This window comes from Protomyctophum parallelum, assembly GCF_964188405.1.
Source record: "Protomyctophum parallelum genome assembly, chromosome: 21".
NCBI classification, from domain to species: domain Eukaryota; kingdom Metazoa; phylum Chordata; class Actinopteri; order Myctophiformes; family Myctophidae; genus Protomyctophum; species Protomyctophum parallelum.
In genome coordinates, this window is record NC_139713.1 from 25,021,627 (window position 1) to 25,040,361 (window position 18,735).

The following is an 18,735-nucleotide window of genomic DNA, read 5'->3' on the forward strand; positions in this document are numbered from 1 at the left end:
AGGCAAGGCAATCTACTGGTAGTTTTGGGATATAGCCAAGTACTGTAGGCTTCCTTAAAAGGTGAAGGAGAGAGTGCATCCAAGCAATAGTAACTGATAGTAATAATACTTTTGAAAGCATATAGTCATAGTTTGTTGTAAAGTCCAACCATAGTAATGCACTGAACTTTATCCAATTATGTACTGTATCAGTGTTGGATTTATATATTTTTGGTATTGCTATAATATAAATATTGTGCATTACAATTTAGTTTAGTTTGCCCCATGTCTGTGTGTCTAATCTTGGAAAGCGCCAGATCGATCAGTGTCTGTCAAAGGTTTAATGCGCACTGCCAGGAGGACTCTCCACAGTGACCCATCCTGCTGTAGCTCGGCGAGCTATAGGCCTGCACATGAAAGCCTAATACATTAGTACAAAAAACTACGGTTCATTTGCCATCCGCGTTATGTTGCTACAGTATGACTACATCAACACAGAGGAAAAGCTCATGGTTACGTCATCATTCCACACCATATATATAGCTCATTTTGAATCGTAGCATGCCATTGCACAATGCACACTCTTGATTCCAGTCATTCTGTTCAGCCGTTAAATTATATAGAATAGAAATAGCACATCGATTCATTGAAAAGGCGCCTTAGAACTGTAGGCGCAACTGCAACATCAGCTTACTATGGCGCCATGGAGTAAGCCAAGGAAAGGCAGTGCAATTGCTAATAATTTGAATACCACATTTCAGCACAAAGGAAATTCAAAGTTCTTTACACAAAAGAGTATGTTGTACGATGACTCATACATGAGAACAGATCACATCCTACAAGGACATGATGCAGATGCAAACAGTCCTTCCGGGCTACCCTCCATACCTCCTAAACTCGGGATGGTGAATAACAGTCCATCTGGGCCACCCTCCATACCTAACCACACGGTGGTGAGTAACGAGGGCATAGTGAGGGATCAGGTGGTGGTGCAAGGTGGTCAACTCAAGGTCAATTATCTATATGAAGACCATGCGTACAGCCGTAAGATCAACACTGTTACAGTGGCAAATACCCAGAACATCGGGGCAGCTGTCCAGGTGCCGGGCAATCCCACCCCTGTGTACGGCCTGCCCAGGGAGCACAGTGTGGACACCACAGGCTCCGGTAAAGGCCCCAGTGACTCATATGGCCCCCAGGGCTGTGGGAATGAGGTCAACAGCACACGCTTGCCCCTGACTCCTGAGCAGGCACTGAGGCTGTACGGCACCCAGCTGACCCCCCTGGAGCAGACGGAGGTTCACTCATACCCAGAAATCTACTTTCTGGGAACCAATGCCAAGAAAAGGACCAACGACATCCCTGGCAGCAGCAACTACAACGGCTACGATGACGATAACGCTCACTACATCCTCGTCCTGCATGACCAGCTGGCCTACCGCTATGAGTTCCTCAAGGTGATCGGGAAGGGCAGCTTTAGTCAGGTGGCCAAGGTGTACGACCACAAGCTGCGGCAGCATGTGGCCCTGAAGATGGTTCGCAACGACAAGCGCTACCACCGGCAGGCACAGGAGGAGATCCGCATCCTGGAGTACCTGCGCATAAAAGACCTCAAAGATACCATGAACGTGGTGCACATGCTAGAGACCTTCTCGTTCCGCAAGCACATCTGCATGACGTTTGAACTGCTGGGTATGAACCTGCACGAGTTCATCAAATCGCAGGGCTCAAAGTTCCAGGGCTTCAGCCTGCCGGTGGTCAAGAAGTTTGCCCTTTCAATCCTGCAGTGTCTGGAGGCTTTGAGCAGACACAAAATCATCCATTGTGACCTCAAGCCCGATAACATCCAGCTCAAGAGGGATGGACGGGGGAGCCATAGTCAATCGCCTGGAGCCAAAGTCAATCACCTCGATGCCGCCATCAAGGTGATTGACTTTGGCTCCAGCTGTTTCGAAGAGACCGTGTTCCGAACGGCTTACATCCAGTCTCGTTTCTACCGTGCCCCAGAGGTGATCCTCGGCATGCGCTATGGCCTGCCCATCGACATGTGGAGCTTTGGCTGCATACTGGCCGAGCTGCTGACGGGTAACCAGCTGTTCCCCGGTGAGGACGAAGGCGACCAGCTGGCTTGTGTCATGGAGCTGCTGGGCAAGCCTCCACAGAAGGTCCTGGTTCAGGCCAAGCGGGCAAAGAACTTCATCAACTCCAAAGGCTATCCGCGCTACTGTGTCGTCAAGACTGCGCCCACGGGGGGCACCATGCTCACAGGGTCACTCTCCCGCCTAGGTAAGATGAGAGGTCCCCCGGGGAGTAAGGAGTGGAGGGCTGCACTTAAGGGCTGCGAGGACCCCACCTTTACTGACTTCATAAAGAAGTGTCTGGACTGGGACCCCTCGACGCGTCTATCTCCAAGCGAAGCCCTCGAGCACCCCTGGCTCACAGGCAAGCTCTTGCACGGGGCCAATAGCCCCCGTCAAGAGGGAAATAGCCATGGGGTCCACGCGGTGAAGAAGTTCCCCGAGCACCATTACACATCCTGCTTCAAACCACATGTCACCTCAGTTCAGGGGAATGGAAGCGCCGGCACGTTACAAATTATGCAGTATGCCCCCTGTAATCGCCATTCTTGGTCGACGAATAAACGTCGCCGTACTAAAAGTGAGGACGGTCAGGAGGCTACAGACAAAGCTGGCTACAAACGCTGACAACTGCAGGAGACAGAGGGCAGCAGTGGCCCAGGGGTAGAGTGGCCGCATGGCAACCGGAAGGTTCCCAGTTCAACCCGGGGCTCCCCCAGAGCTATTGTTGAAGTGTCCTTGAGCAAGACACTGAACCCCTAATTGCTCACAATGAGCAGGTTGGTGCCTTGCATGGTTTCCTCCACCATCGGTGTGTGACTGGGTGCATGTAAAGGCACAATATAAACACACCGTTTACACATGACTTCTGTGTTGTGTGATTCAAGTGCCATATCCAACCTGCAGCTCTGTGGCCGAACCCCTGCCTGGGGCTGACTGGAGCCCTGGGTCTCACACTACAGACACATGATGGAGTCTCTGGGATCAGAATTAAGATGTATACTCAGAAGCTAAACAGAAAGGTAAGTAGTATGTATAATAGGCATGTTGCAACATGGCGGTATATAACATTTTGTTGAACCGTTCGTTATGATTAATTAGCTTGAAGATATATTTTTTCTAACCTTGATTGTGACACGAGTACATTCACACAAATGCTACATGACAATAAAGCCACATCATTTTTATTCAGTACAAGGTCGTTTTTTTCACCGTGATTAAAGACATCAACATGTGAGGCATCAACTATGTGAATAGTTTTGATGCGATGATCACTAGTGAGTTTTCCTATTGTTTAGTCTTCACGCCCCTGGTGTGTAAAGTGGTGTGTGAAGCAGGGGGAAGATGGTTGTTCCAGCTTAGGATCTATAGACTATGTGAAGAAAAAGTGTAGAGTAGCTGTAAATTAACTTGTGATAGTCTCTTTTTTCAAAAGAAAAATGGATGAAAACAGATGAAATAAAACAAAATGTGGTCATCTTTTCTTTTCTTTTTTCATCTTTGTTCCATTTTCTCCCAATTTAGTCACCAATTTCCCCCACATGTAGTCCGACACTGCTAACAAACCTCTACTGTTGGCCGACATGAACTCACTGACCACTCCTTTTCTGAACCGGTAAACCACACCGGTTGCGTGTCTTCTCCATGTAGCAGTCTCTAGTGCAGATTCTAATGGCACCACAACTGTAGTATCCATTGTACAGGAACAGTCATTTGTAGAACAAGCATCATCACCTGGGCCTTTTCCTGTTGTACAAATGTAACTAAATAAGGACCCTTATTATATATTATGTAACACCAAAATACAAATTTGACATTGAACATAATACCTAAATATAAGTGAATAACATGAGCTCAGCAATGACCCAGAACAATACAACACGAGAACATAATTTCCAAACCAGACCGGATTAAAATCAGGAAACCATGGCTTGAATTACTAAACAAATATATTGTATTTTTGAGTTTTAACTCCACCAAGGTTGTTTACTTTTAAACATAGATTTGAATTTGGCTCGTTTGTTACCAGTTATTACTAGAGACAATGGCTTAACATAGTAAATCTTCTCTTCCCTGGCACAAAACCTTTTCAGATGAGGGGGTCCGCAGCATAATAATAGAGGTGCTCCGATCAGGTTTTTGGGGACCGATCGGCCCATACCGATCTTGTGCGTAAGGGGGAAATTGGAATATTTACAGAATTATATGTAAAAAGTTCAAAAAACAGGTCACAACTTCCTATGTGTGGGGGAAGGGGAGAATTAGGCCTGTCACGAAGATGCAAAATGGATCTATTACTATCTGATTGATAGGTTTCTCCGGATAGTCATTTCGCATAAAAATATGCTGATCACCGATCGGTGGCCGATTGATCGGAGAACCTGTAATATATAAGGTCTGCGGCTAAATTAAGTTGGGGTTCCTTGACATGAAAAGGTTTGAGAACTGCACTAGAAATGTGTTTCAGCTCATTAGATAGTTTAAAACATTTACTTTCACTGTAGACCAAGCTGCTCTTAATATTTCCCCCTCAAACTGAGTGGATGTCCAGTCAAATTAAACTGTTTCTTATATAATTTATTATTGCTAAAATCACATGTCACACATTATCACTACATTGTGATATGGGTTAGACAGATAGAGTATTTGCTACTTCTCTCTACTATATTTAACCGTCTATCGAGGGGCTTTTCAACTTGCCATTGACTAGTTGTCCCTGCATAGTTATCTACCCGACTCTCAGTCTTCACCGACACCCAACACCTTTTGATCAAGAACTGTAGATTGAAATGTGACAGGAGTGTGATTTAGGCTGAGGGGCTTTGGTCATAACACAACCTTCACTCTTCCTTTGAGAGAAACTACGCAAATAATTATATTTTAACTGAAAAAAGGGTTTAAAACCATTTCATCTGTGGGTCAAGACCCCACATGATTTTGGGGTGTCCCTAGCTCTGGTCCATAGCCTTACTGCTTCTATGATTCTGCCCTGCAGTAAAGGCTCTGATACTTTCGCTTTTAAATCTCACATGGAACTCAGACTTATTTAGCGTAAATAAAAATATTTTTTTTGCTACTCAACTCACCAAAACAAAGACGGGTTGTGTCATTAGAAAGCCTACTTTCCTTAGTGGGAGCACTCTGAGTCCCCCACCACACGTATAAACGGTACTTTTTGTCCAAAAAGGGATTTTGTTTCCACCGGGGGAAAAAATGCCCAGAGAATTGCCTCATAGAGAATATCTTTCCTCCGGTGAAAAAAATCCCTTTCGGCCAAAAAGTACTGTTTATGTGTGTGGTGGGGGGCTCAGTGCGTCCACTAAGGAAAGTAGGCTTTTAATGACACAACCCATCTTTGTATTGGTGAGTAGGTCAAACGTTCTTGAGATTTCCACTAAAGAGAGGCTGGTCTGAGTTCCATGTGAGATTTAAAAGCGAAAGTAGCAGCTATGGACCAGAGCTAGGGTGTCCCCAGATGACAGTGAAGTAACAAAAATGGACAAAAACACACACACTCTATCTATCTATAATTTCCTGTGTGGGCTTTAAACACTTCAAATATGCTTTGTGCACCAAGAATAAACATGACTAAGAGCTGCATAGTTAACTTTAATTACCAAAAAAGTACTGCATACATACAAGAAATAGTAGCTTAAAATTACTATACAAACCCAAAAATAAAACCAGGCTACAGTGCCTTTGAAGCAGTTTACACAGTGAACCAAATGGTCTGTGCAAGAAAGAGATGGAGGTAGAAAACATAATTTAGAGGTCGCAAAACCTTCCAGTGAAATTGGCTAGTGAATGCTGCAACCAGAGCAGGTACAAGACACGTTAACCTGACTTGTGGCGTGTTCATTTCACATTGTTAAGACAAAGAACCAAAATTCAGATTCCAGACAAAGTGGCAAACACAACACCCGACAGAATCTATGATGTCAAAATGATGAGGGTAGTCCTCTCTTCAAGTGTCCAACATGTCCATAACATGTCCCGTGTCCACACACAGGACTCATACATTCAGCATCCAGTCTGAAAGTGTCATCTACACACAGCATCGTTTCCCAAACACAGGGTCGGCTCTGCATCCCATGTGTGGGACGCAGAAACCATTTTTTTGTGGGTCGCGAATAAAAAACATCCCCCTTGCAAGACATTGCATAGAAAAAACATTTAACAAAAGACTAAAAAAAAGACTGAAAATAGCAGATATACAAGCTCAACGCGTCGACACGTTACAACATGTCGACACGTTGAGAGTTTGTAGATCTGCTATTGTCACTAGTTTGGGTCCCAGGTAGACATTACATTTCTTCTTTGGAAACTCCGGTGGTCAGGACTCTCCAATCCTATAAAGATGAGCTCGGTGACAGTCAAGGCAGAGTGAAGCTTCACTTCTTCTCTTCCTTGCCTTTGGTTTTCCTGTACACCATTTCTCTGAAACTGGACAGGATCTTGCTCTCCCTCTTGCTCCTCTCCTCCTGGTTGAAGGATGCTAGGGCTCGCCTTTCGTCCGCACTGTAGATCTGGTTCTCCTTCCTCAGACGCACAGCCTCCATCCGACGGTGTCTGCTGCCACTCATGACGAAGCCGGACTTCTCGTAATTTACGATCTCGTCGCTGGTCAGCCCGATCTCTCCTCTCCTCGGGATCCGTTTGCCCGCTTTGACGTACTCTGCCATCGCCGCACCCTCGCCCGGGAGCAGAGCGTGACCAAAGTCCAGAGGTTTGTCCCCTTGTTGAGATACGTGGGTGAGCGGGGGCTCCGGGCCCACCAGGTGCTCATCCATGCAGGTCCTCTCCACCCACAGAACCCCATTCGCACCCTCCTCCTCCTCGGACTGCTCACTGCTCGAGTCACTGGAAGAAGCCTTGCGGTTCTTTTTTGCCTTCTTTTTCTTGGACTTCTTGGATTTTTTGCTCTTCTTTTTCTTCTTCTTGACATCTTCCCCCTCCTCGTCTGAATCCGACTCGCTGTCCTCAGAGTGCTTCTTGTGTTTCTTCTTCTTGGATTTCTTCTTCTTCTTCTTCTTTTTCTTCTTCTTTTCATCCGAGCTGTTTTTTGTGTCCTCCACCGGTGAGAACTCGTCAGAGTCAGGTTCCTTGACCCTGGGCGAGTATCCCCAAACCTCCGGACAGCCCGTCTCGCCAATCCTCTCCCTCTCCTTCAGACGGCTGGCCATGAAGTCCGTCTGGATCTGGCGCTGAGCGGCTTCCCTCTCTGGGTCGCCCCAGTCATTTCTGGAGCCATACTTTGGCTCGTTGTTGGACCAGTTGCTGCCACTGCTGTGTTTGTATGAGCTGTATTGTTGCTGTCTGGGCGGCGAGCGGCTCCGACGGGGGCTTCCTATGCGGAACCTGAAATTGATTGAATTTGATTAAATTTAACATTGATTGAAAACAGTTTGTAGAATTACAGTACATTTCAAGCACAAACTCAATACAAAGACTGTTAACTGTGAGTAGATGACCCAATTAAGCATTACACTTGTTTACAAGAGGGTCCACCATGTTCAATTCATCAAAACATTTAGAGACGTACAAATAGACACTTATATATAGTCAAAGAACAGAACAGGAATTCATCATAAAGGAGGGAAAAGAAACATATACTGTGAGGGGGGAAAAGGGGGGGGGGATTCAGATTTACGGGGGCCAGTTTCGAATTGCAGCAGTGTGCCCTTTGAGAGCGGTTTTGAAGGAGCCAAGGGATTCACATGTCTTAATGACTGTTGACTGACAGTTGGCGAATAAGCGCAAGAACTTACAGTTCAATAAGAGGATTAAAAACCAATGGTGGAAAGTAATAAGTACATTTACTCAGTACAATTTCTGTGTTTATTATTATTATTTTTTAACTTTACTGGAGTACTCCACTACATCTCAGAGGAAAATATTATACTTTTACCCCACTACAATTATTTGAAAACTTTCAAGATTTTGATTATTATTGCAATCTAACATACATGAACCACTTCAGCTTGACCATCTGGGAACCCTTTGGCAAAACAGTAACAGACTGTCTCGTCTCGAGATACTAACCTCTTGATGTTCCTGGCCTCTCGGAGGCGACGTTCCCCGTCCTCTTTCTCCTGCGCTCTGTCGCGGGGCTTCGGGGGCTTGGGGCCGAAGTAATCCGGCCACAGCAGTCGGTCCCCCCGTGGTGACCTACTGCGACTCCGAGACCTAGAGCGACTCCGTCTCCTGGGCCTGGGGCCGGGCGGAGGACTCCTCCTCTGCTGCTGCTCGCCGTCAGAAGAAGTAGAAGAATCGGCTCGATTCGACGACCCCGCCGCCGAAGGCATTTCGACCGCTTTCTACTTATCTACTAAATAATTAAACGTGGTTTAACTTGTGAGAGTCAACGGCTAAGTAGGCTACCAAAACAAAACAAAAGAAAAACAACACCGCATGGGTACCCGAGGAGGCTAACGGCTAAAAGTGACGCTGCCGTGTGGTGCGTGATGTTGAAACTTGCCTGTTGAAAGAAAGAACAGCCGAGCGAATGACGCTCAGACACGTCAGTCTGACGAGTTTCAGTTCAGCTGAGTTCAAAAGCAGATAAGTAAGCCTGGGACCGAGGCTAGTTAAAAAGCTAAATGTGGTCGTGCGCCGACAACGCCGGCCGCAGATCTACAAGCTCATCGCGCGTCAGGACTCAGGACCATAATATTATAAAGAACGACCCATAGAGTACCGACCGCTTGTGAGCTTAACTCTATTCCCCAAACGGCGCTGCCTCACGCTCGTAGCGTAGCAGCGTTGCCAGATTTTGCCAGAGAAACAAGCAACCAGGTCTATAAAAACAAGCCCAAAAGAAAAAAGCGACTACTATGAGCACTTTATAAACCTAATATACTTCTGCTATTTGAAAATAGCAGATATACAAGCTCACAACGCGTCGCAATGCTATTTGTGGGACGATATGTAGCAGAATGACGAGGGAACTAATTATAAAACTGATGTGACAATAAAGATGATTCTGAATCAGCCACCGGAGGGCGCCACACACCAGAAATGTCCACCTCCTCAGGATGTCTTTTGATAACCTACATTTCTTGTCATTATGACATTTGTAAAATGTATCAACAGATAAATATACAATTGAGTGAGTGAGTCTAGGCATCAAACATATATAGCACTCCATGAAGTATGACTCCAAATGTGGGAAATGTATTACATTTTATAATATAAAATGTAATGCATTTGTGGAGTTATTTCATTGTTATTATTTATTTCATATTCATATACAACACATTTGACACTGATCAGCTCAGTGGATTGTCAGATTAGCCACAGACAGGGTTTCATGTCGACCTCTCAGACTTCTTCTGGTCACTCAATGATTTCAGTACAACTTAGATAGCATTTGATACAGACTTATAGCATGTTATGTAGACAGCACTATAATTGCATTGTATGTAGTCATAGCACGTCATAGTACATATGTATAGCATAGTAGTATATATGTATAGTTTATATGTATAGTTTCATTATATAGATATTCCACTGTTACTTTCTTAGCTTACGCATGTTTCATGATAAATGTTTTTATGTGATGTATTCCCATGCTTTTTTGTTCTTGCTTAATGTAAATCGCTCTGGATTAAGAGCGTCTGCTAAATGCCTAAATTGTAAATTGTAATTGTACAAGAATGAGCTCAGTCAGCTATATTTGAGCAAAGTCTAAGCCCAATACCACTTTCATCTTTTAAAAAGACACAATGTGAAAAAAAATATTTACTTCCTTGCACAAGACCATTTTTATTAACAAGCTTGGGCAACACGCCCTAGTCATGTTATTATTTGCAAATAAACTAAACTAAACTATAGTTTTGGAGTCAGAAGGGAGAAGAGTTTGGGACCTGCATAGTAGCCAAACAACAACAACACCCTGGTGGCTCAGTGAACTGTCCTTCAAGGCACACTTTGCACAATGATCGCTGATTTGCACTGTAGGCTACGACTTCCAGATTCTGATACTGGTCTGGATACGGCTGAACAATTGAAATATGCCAGCAGGAAACTGCATATTTTACGTGGCATTTGTTTTTCTGGGTTTTTAGTTCATGGTTCACTACCAAAATCCATGTTATCTGTTATTTAGTGCCTGTCATTAAGGTTTAATGCCTATAAAACAGGGTGTATCATTGGTGACTGTATCTTTAACCACCTTATGTTTGCAGATTACTTGGTGGTATATGTCCATGTAGTGTTGGTCTCCAGCAGTTACTAAGAGTATGCTCACAATACGGTATCGATTTTGATGTCAAGTACAACGCTAAGAAGAGAATAACTCTGATTGTGAGAAGTAAAGAAGATTGTATTTTAGTAGGCCTACCTGTCATTAAGGATAAGGTCGGTAAGCTGAACAGCTCTGAGAACTACAGGCTGATAGCTCTAGCCAGCATCTCATCTAAAGTACTGGAAAGAGTCCTCTCCTCAGTAGGCTGGAGCAGTATTTATTGACCGCTGATAATCAGTTTGGTTTCAAACAGAAACATGGCACTGACATGTGTATCATGCGCTCAAGGAGATATTGGACAAATACCGGTCAAAACACCACTGTATTTACATGTTTTATTGATGCTTCCAAAGCTCAGTTCAAAAGTCAGTCATTGTAACGTTTTTAACAAATTATGTCTGCACGGGGCCACTAGATATTTAATAAGGATTCCGGTTTATTGGTATGAATAGCAGACTATGCTGGTTAAATTTTCACTCCATTCCATGTGACCAATGCGGTACAGTACGGCCATACAGCATTTTATCTCCTTTCCTTTTCAACATTTTTATGGATGATTTATCTGTACAATTGAATGCCTGTAAAACAGGGTGTATCATTGGTGACTGTATCATTAACCACCTCATGTTTGCAGATGACTTGGTGGTATATGTCCATGTAGTGCTGGTCTCCAGCAGTTACTAAGAGTATGCTCATATAGTACGGTATAGATTTTGATGTCAAGTACAACGCTAAGAAGAGCATAACCTTTCCTGACTTGTGTCCAGACCTGTCTGGAATGTCACTGAAAGAATGCAAGGAGACCAAATATTTCACAACAAATGAAATACGTATCTGATGACAGAGATATTTTTAGACAGTGACGTAAACTGTATACTCAAGCCAACACGCTCATACTTAAGTTACATTTCTGCTCGGTCCCAGTGAAAATCTCATTTTCACAAATCTCACAGATTTTCCTCTTGTTTGTTTATGCTTTGTTAATGTATAGTTTGTTTACTTTTGTGTATTTATGTTTTATGTGTTCTGCCCTATCGACCCCCCTGTGAGTGTTTTGAATAAAGTTTGAATTGAATTGAATTGAATTGATCAACAAATTCAGTGGGAGTGCCATCAGGCGGGGTCAGAGCAGGGACAGGAGAGACAGCTACAGTGGCTTTGGTTTCGTTTCATCTGTGCTTTGAACAAAACACAAACAATTCAGCCTTTTTTTTCCCACATGCAAAAATGTAACCGTGTGTGAAAGGTCTCTACAAAAAAAGACAACACAAGGAACGAGCAGTAGGCTAATAAGGATCCTTGCAAATTCTACTGAAAAATTGCCTATAACTATCTTCCCAGGGTATATGAATTGTACATGACTACAGTAGGCTACTGTATACTGGAACTGGCAAGGCCATAAATTATACGTATATTAAAGAAGGAAGCTGCAGGCCATATATCATCTGGCCTGGCGCCACGATGGGAGTCACGGCCGGACGCTGGACATTGATATTTACTGTATCATTTAACTAGCCTACGACTGTTGTGTCTACCTGGTAACTAATTAAACATAATATGAACATTCGCCGTTGTCACTGTCGTTACCGCAAATGCCTAAAGTGTAGGTAGTGTCCTGGATCCAAATTTTGTCACAGTTTTATTGTACGCAATAAAACATTATTCCTCCTGATAACGTGTCGTGTACTGTATGATAAGGGTTACATTATAAGGAACGGGCACTGCTTTAATTTTCCTACTACTGTTCCAGACAGCTTTAAAGTACCTTCAACTCTCCAACCATCTGGTAAGATTTACTTCCTAATGACTGGATAACCCAAAGAAACAACTTATTTTTCAGCTTTTTCACACTTTTTGATGTTCACAAGAGATGTAATTTGTACACTTCTTTCATGGTTGTGAGACATCAGTATTTTTCACAAAACTCAAGTCTTCCTTAAAGGGGTTCGGTAATGGACGCTTACAGGTCTGTACAGGTCAGTGTAAAAATGTGGTTCCAGGTGTACACTCTCAAAGTTATATAAACATATTTGTAAAAGAAAGAGAAAAATCTATCAGGGGACCACAAAGGGAGGTAAATGCAATTTCTCATTAAGGTGTCATTAAGTGTGTTTCCCGTAGGACTTGCCCTAGCCTCGATGACCTTACAGACGTATGCAAAACCTAAACTTATGTAATTTAGATAGCATTTCATGTAGACATTGCATCGTATACTCATAGCTTCATTGTACAGATATTCTATTGTTAAATGTTAGGTTCTTAGCTTGCTTATGCTTACCCTTGATGGCTATATTTCTATGTATTTGATGTATTACCATGTGTTGTTCTTGCTTACTGTAAATCACTCTGGATTAAATACCTAAATTGTAAATTGTACTGCAGATGAAAAATGACAAAAGTGAAAGTTACAGAATATGTTTTCTCGTAGAAAGAAGAGAGCATGGCTGTGACAAGCCAACCAGGCCCCTACGCTCCCTCGGACTTCCAGACTGGCCTGTGTGACATCACCAGTGACTGTGGAACCTGTGAGCTTCCCTCTCTCTTTATTTAACTAAATGAACAGAAATATATCAGAAAGTATATTTAGTGTACAGCATGGGTCTTCAAAAGGAGGTCCAGGACCCTTGGGGGGTCCTCAGAGTTACGATCTACAAGCGCACAACGCGTCCAGCTGCTATACTTTTTGGTTTGGTGTAGAGGGGAAAAGAGCAGACCAAGTACAGAGCCAAAGGTCAAGTGTATTATAAGTAATGAGGGTTTAAATGGTTAAATGTCTTAAAATATACACATTGTGAATCCAACATTAATTTACACAACACGGATGATGTGTTGTCAAACAAGTCTATGAAGCTGTCTATAATATGTCATGATAGATAGGGGTATAAGATTTATCTTCCTCCTGCTCATTTTCATTTAATGGATATGTCAAAAGTAAAAAAGAAGGGAATAAAATTGGTACATTAATGTAATCATCTATTAAACCATAATGAAATAAAGAAAAGATGAAATGCACATTGCAGTATTGACCCTTTTACTTAAGTAAGAGTACTTCTTCCCCACCACTGTGTATTTCAGGCTTCAAGGCGCTGTGCTGCCTACCTTGCATGGTCTGCTCCATCGGCAGTGACATGGGCGAGTGCTGCTGCTTCGCCTTCCACTTCCCAATACGCAGCGTCTACCGGACCAGATACAACATCAATGTACGTTCTCAATAGATCATCGTGAGAAAAAAGTTGAAATATTGAAATAAAAGGTGTTTTTACTGCCTGACAGCAATGATATACAGTGGTTCTCAAAGTGGGGTCCGGGGACCCCCTGGGGTCCTTGGGGTGGGGGTTCCAGGGGGTCCCCAGCTAAAGTAGTTAATATAGCATTACAATCATTTTAATAACTTTATCCATTTATACGTCAGCTATTCAAAAATAGCAGATCTACAAGCACAGTGCATCACTTTGTGCCACATTGCAAGCTTGTCAGCTATTTTTGAAAATATCGAAACTCTTCTCTTCTGGGGGCCGTGACAAAAAACCTTTTCAAATGGGAGTCCGCCGCCAAAAACATATGAATTTGGGGGTCCTTGACTTGCACTACAGTGTGTTTAACACAGTATAATGTGTGACTTGGTATGATACATGTCTCTTCTTGTTCTCAGGGCTCCATGTGTAGTGATGCGATAGCGTATTGCTGCTGTCCAATATGTGCCACATGTCAGCTGAGGAGGGACATCGACCTCAGGAAGGAACAGGGCATTTTCTGATCTGGGTGCAGGTCAGTATCTGAACTGGACTTTAACTGAACTGAACCTTTATCACCCTCGCAAGCATCCCCTATTCTGGCCATGATGTCACAATGGCTGAACATTTGGTGAAAACATGGAAACATTCTAGCAAAAATAGCAGGTCTACAAGCTTGTCGAATGTTTGTTTTCAAGATATTTGGTGTTGGGGGAAAACCAATCGAAGGGACCGAGTGTAGACCCCTGGTGTACCCTGGTCAACACAGTCGTCTCTGTCGGGTCAGAACCTCGTATGTCCAAGACCAAAACTGTGACTTTTCAGGATTCAAATTAAAAAATAGCGGATCTACAAACTCAAAGCTTATGGATTCTGCCATGTTTTACGCTTTCATGCGACACTGTGTGATCAAGTAGGGTGTTAATTTAAGAAAAAACACAAACAGTTAGAATGTGGATAAAAGTGTGCTTAAAGTGGGCACACACACACACACACACACACACACACACACACACACACACACACACACACACACACACACACACACACACACACAATGTATTAATCTAATATGTTTTATCTCTTCCAGGTGGATACAGGACTTTTGGGAGTATTCCCACAAAGAGACACTGGTTAATGAGAAACCGTAGCGTCCCTATTCTGGGGGCGAACATTCACCAATAATAGCTGATCTACAACACATTGTGAGCTTTAGCACATTCTACAGCACATTGTGAGCTTGTAGATCAGCTATTTTCAGCAAAGATATTTGTAGCATGTAGATCCAAATACAGAGCCAACTCCGGTCAAGTTAACTTTTTATGATTTACATGTAATGGATACTATGAAATAAATTATATATCACAAAAATATAAATCCATCACAAAATGTTTTATAAGAATGTTTTATGTTAAACCTTTGTTTTATCTCTATCACCCCCATTATGCTGTGTCAAAACCGGGAAAGCATCTGTGACATTTTAGATTTTAGCGTTGGCTATTCAAAAAATAGCAGTTCTGCAAGCTCACAGCACGTCACTTCATGCCACGCTGCTAGCTGCACGCTGCTAGCTTGTACATCTGCTATTTTATTTTTATTTTATGTTTTATTTTTTTAATACTGTTTTTATTAGGCATTTTTTGTATGACATCAGAATATTATCGACAATGATAATGAGTAGTTCTGTTAAAAAAAAATGAAAAAAATAACAGGCAATGTAAATGTTCCACATACAATACATAATAAAAAAGACATATAAATGTGATAAACATGAAAAAACTAAAAACAATTAAACAATGACAAGTGTGAACAGACAAACAAAACAGACAACAGGACAGACACTCTTGCACTCAAACTTTCCCAACATGCTGTTGTAAATTAAGTGAATTACAGACATTCTTTTTTTAAATGAGAAAAAAAAAAATATATATATATATATATATTTTTTTTTTAAATGTACATCTGCTATTTTTTAACATTTTTTAACAAAGACCTTTGAAGTGTGAAGTATTGATTCATAAGGCATTTGTAGAATCGTATGTTTGTTGAAATGTGCTACATAAACTAACCTTGCCTTGCCTAATCATTATCAATCATTAATAATGATTGATAATGATTATATAGGCCATGTGGGCTGGGCACCTCTGGTGCATGACACAAACAAAGAATCTATCTAAAATTAGGCAAGAAGATGATTCATTATTCATTTATGAGTAGGATACCCAAAGGATGAAAGTGCACTAAGGTTTGAATGTGAATAAAAGTGGTTGTTGGTAATCTATTGGTGCATGGTCCATTTATTTATTTAGAATATGATTAATCAAAATGGACTTTAAATCAACTTCTGCATGGTTTGCTTAGGGATAGCGCTGTTATAGCAGATGTCAAACCCTACACACCAGATACCCATAACAATATTTATATATTAATTTACCACTTCATCTCCATCTTACCATCTTTGCAACTTAACCTTTGTACTTTCACTCAAGTACATTTTGAATTCTTCCATATATGGCAGTCCGACGGTAGCCACGGGGAGGTGAAGAGCGGGAGAAAGAGTGGGGGTGAAGTCACTGTAGAGTTAACTATACAAGCTCTACATGGGTTTGTTTGAAATGTCCTTTGTGCTCAATGCTGAGGCCTATACTCCCCTACCAACGTTATATTAAATGTCCTTTAGTTTGTGCTCAATGCTGAGGCCTATACTCCCCTACCAACGTTATATTAAATGTCCTTTGTGCTCAATGCTGAGGCCTATACTCCCCTACCAACGTTATATTAAATGTCCTTTGTGCTCAATGCTGAGGCCTATACTCCCCTACCAATGTTATATTAAATGTCCTTTAGTTTGTGCTCAATGCTGAGGCCTATACTCCCCTACCAACGTTATATTAAATGTCCTTTAGTTTGTGCTCAATGCTGAGGCCTATACTCCCCTACCAACGTTATATTAAATGTCCTTTGTGCTCAATGCTGAGGCCTATACTCCCCTACCAATGTTATATTAAATGTCCTTTAGTTTGTGCTCAATGCTGAGGCCTATACTCCCCTACCAACGTTATATTAAATGTCCTTTGTGCTCAATGCTGAGGCCTATACTCCCCTACCAACGTTATATTAAATGTCCTTTAGTTTGTGCTCAATGCTGAGGCCTATACTCCCCTACCAACGTTATATTAAATGTCCTTTAGTTTGTGCTCAATGCTGAGGCCTATACTCCCCTACCAACGTTATATTAAATGTCCTTTGTGCTCAATGCTGAGGCCTATACTCCCCTACCAACGTTATATTAAATGTCCTTTGTGCTCAATGCTGAGGCCTATACTCCCCTACCAACGTTATATTAAATGTCCTTTGTGCTCAATGCTGAGGCCTATACTCCCCTACCAACGTTATATTGATGTCATTTGGAATGATACAGCAGAAAACTTTAATCTTTTTCACCACTATCTACATTTTCTTGCAATGATCATCTAAATTTAGTTCATCTAGATCAGGGGTTTTCAACTGATTATGAACCAGGGACCACCACCCTGACTAAGAATCAACCTGGGGACCACTGTTGTGTTTGGTGGGGGGATATGGGCGTGGTGTGGGGGAAAAAGCCGGAAAATAAATATTGACAGTTAAGGGCTTGGTTTAATTTGTTAATTTGAGGTGAATTAAATCAAGCCCTTAACATCCAGTAGTTGGTAACAGCCAGTAACTAACTAGTGGTCGATAAAAAACATACTAAATGCATGGTACCTTCACGGACCACCAGTGGTCCGTGAAGGTATATACCCTGAGGTATAAAAACACAGCTTTTCAAAGAAAATGGACTTTGATTTCAGAAACATCTTGCACAAACATACATTGGAATATCACTGAGCTAATCATCTGGGGTCCCGACACCTATTTGGGAACCACCGATGTTGACTATAACAAGTCAATCTGTTAGTCTGTGTACGTGTTACGAAGGCAGTGTTTTTCCTTTATTTGCAGATGGGATTCTCAGATTGAGAGTGCCGCCCTTGGCTCTCAGCATGCACCAAACCACACACTGTCATTGTCTCAAGAGCTTACAACACACAGTCACAACACAAACCTTAATTCTACTTAATCCACACATCATACAGCTAAATGAACAAATGAAACAGCTTACTGTGTACATAGACAAAAACAATCTAGTTCATCAGGCCACTGATGCAATATAGCCTGCATGCTACTTGCAAGCCAAACCGGCAACAGTGCAGCTCTATGAATTTAGTTACTTTCCACCACTGGGTTAACGGCAGGAGGATGAGTTAACAAAACGTCAACAAAGAGAGAAGTATATGACCAAGCTGTCCGACTGATGACAAAAAATATTACAAAAGAAAGGAGAGACGAGAGAGAAGTATGACTAAGACACAGAAGTGGTCAATGTTATCCTCAACTTCATATTCATATATCTGTTGTCTAGATCATATCTCACAGCAGGGCTGAATCATTCAGGCCGCGGTAGTCAAGTCATACACCCAGCCACCCTATCCCTATACCCACACAGACACACGTGTACGTTTGGATTACAACAGAGCCATAGAGTATAGACAGAGTTGCGACATTGAGGGGGCAGAAAACAGCCCGGTCACGTGGTTATGTAGCCTACTCACGCGAGCCCTATCGACTATACAATACATTCCGTAAACTTCCGTATTTCATATCTCTGTATTTATGCCAAATATTGCGATATCGATACGATATACGATATTACCGTTAAAATTTCATATTCTACATTTTAAGTGTTGCAACACATGTATGTAACACGTGCGTGTTACATACACGCACGCACACGTGTGGGGATGGAAAAACCATAAAACCTGGGTGATCTATTCTACTGTATGCTATCAAATTGTATGTTTATTCACGCAGCATAGTACTGTTGGTGTTTTAAGAAGTATGTTATACTTTAGCTATTGAAAAATAGCAGATCTACAAGCTCATAACGAGGCACCGAGTGCCACGCTACGAGCTTGTAGGTCTGCTATTTTTGAAAAATCGTGAAAATGTGGTGCAAATCTTTGAATATATATTCTGTCAGAGCGATCGTTTTTAACTCAATCTTTGCTTCATGGAACAACATATTTTCAGATGGCGGCCGTCGGCCAATTACATATTCTTTTGGGGTCCTTAACATGAAAAACTTTAAGAATGACTGACATAGAAACATAGGCTTTTC

General features: G+C 42.2%; 3 protein-coding genes across 3 annotated transcripts; 2 read left to right on the top strand and 1 right to left on the bottom strand.

Moving 5' to 3' along the window:
- Positions 1 to 881: 881 nt before the first annotated feature.
- LOC310878900 (dual specificity tyrosine-phosphorylation-regulated kinase 2-like) lies at positions 882 to 2,684 on the top strand (the record flags this gene model as incomplete). The annotated part of the gene is made up of 1 exon (XM_083793317.1): positions 882 to 2,684. One exon carries the CDS (start codon positions 882 to 884, stop codon positions 2,682 to 2,684), a length of 1,803 nt encoding a protein of 600 aa, XP_083649443.1.
- A 2,969-nt stretch (positions 2,685 to 5,653) lies between these two features.
- Positions 5,654 to 8,709, bottom strand: LOC310879172 (NF-kappa-B-activating protein-like). Its single transcript, XM_083793623.1, has 2 exons — positions 8,100 to 8,709; positions 5,654 to 7,415 (listed from the first exon to the last, which is right to left on the bottom strand). Exons 1-2 carry the CDS (start codon positions 8,360 to 8,362, stop codon positions 6,449 to 6,451), a joined length of 1,230 nt encoding a protein of 409 aa, XP_083649749.1. The 5' UTR covers positions 8,363 to 8,709; the 3' UTR covers positions 5,654 to 6,448.
- A 4,033-nt stretch (positions 8,710 to 12,742) lies between these two features.
- On the top strand, positions 12,743 to 14,059 carry LOC310878901 (placenta-specific gene 8 protein-like; the record flags this gene model as incomplete). The annotated part of the gene is made up of 3 exons (XM_083793318.1): positions 12,743 to 12,827; positions 13,378 to 13,502; positions 13,955 to 14,059. 3 exons carry the CDS (start codon positions 12,743 to 12,745, stop codon positions 14,057 to 14,059), a joined length of 315 nt encoding a protein of 104 aa, XP_083649444.1.
- Positions 14,060 to 18,735: the final 4,676 nt, after the last annotated feature.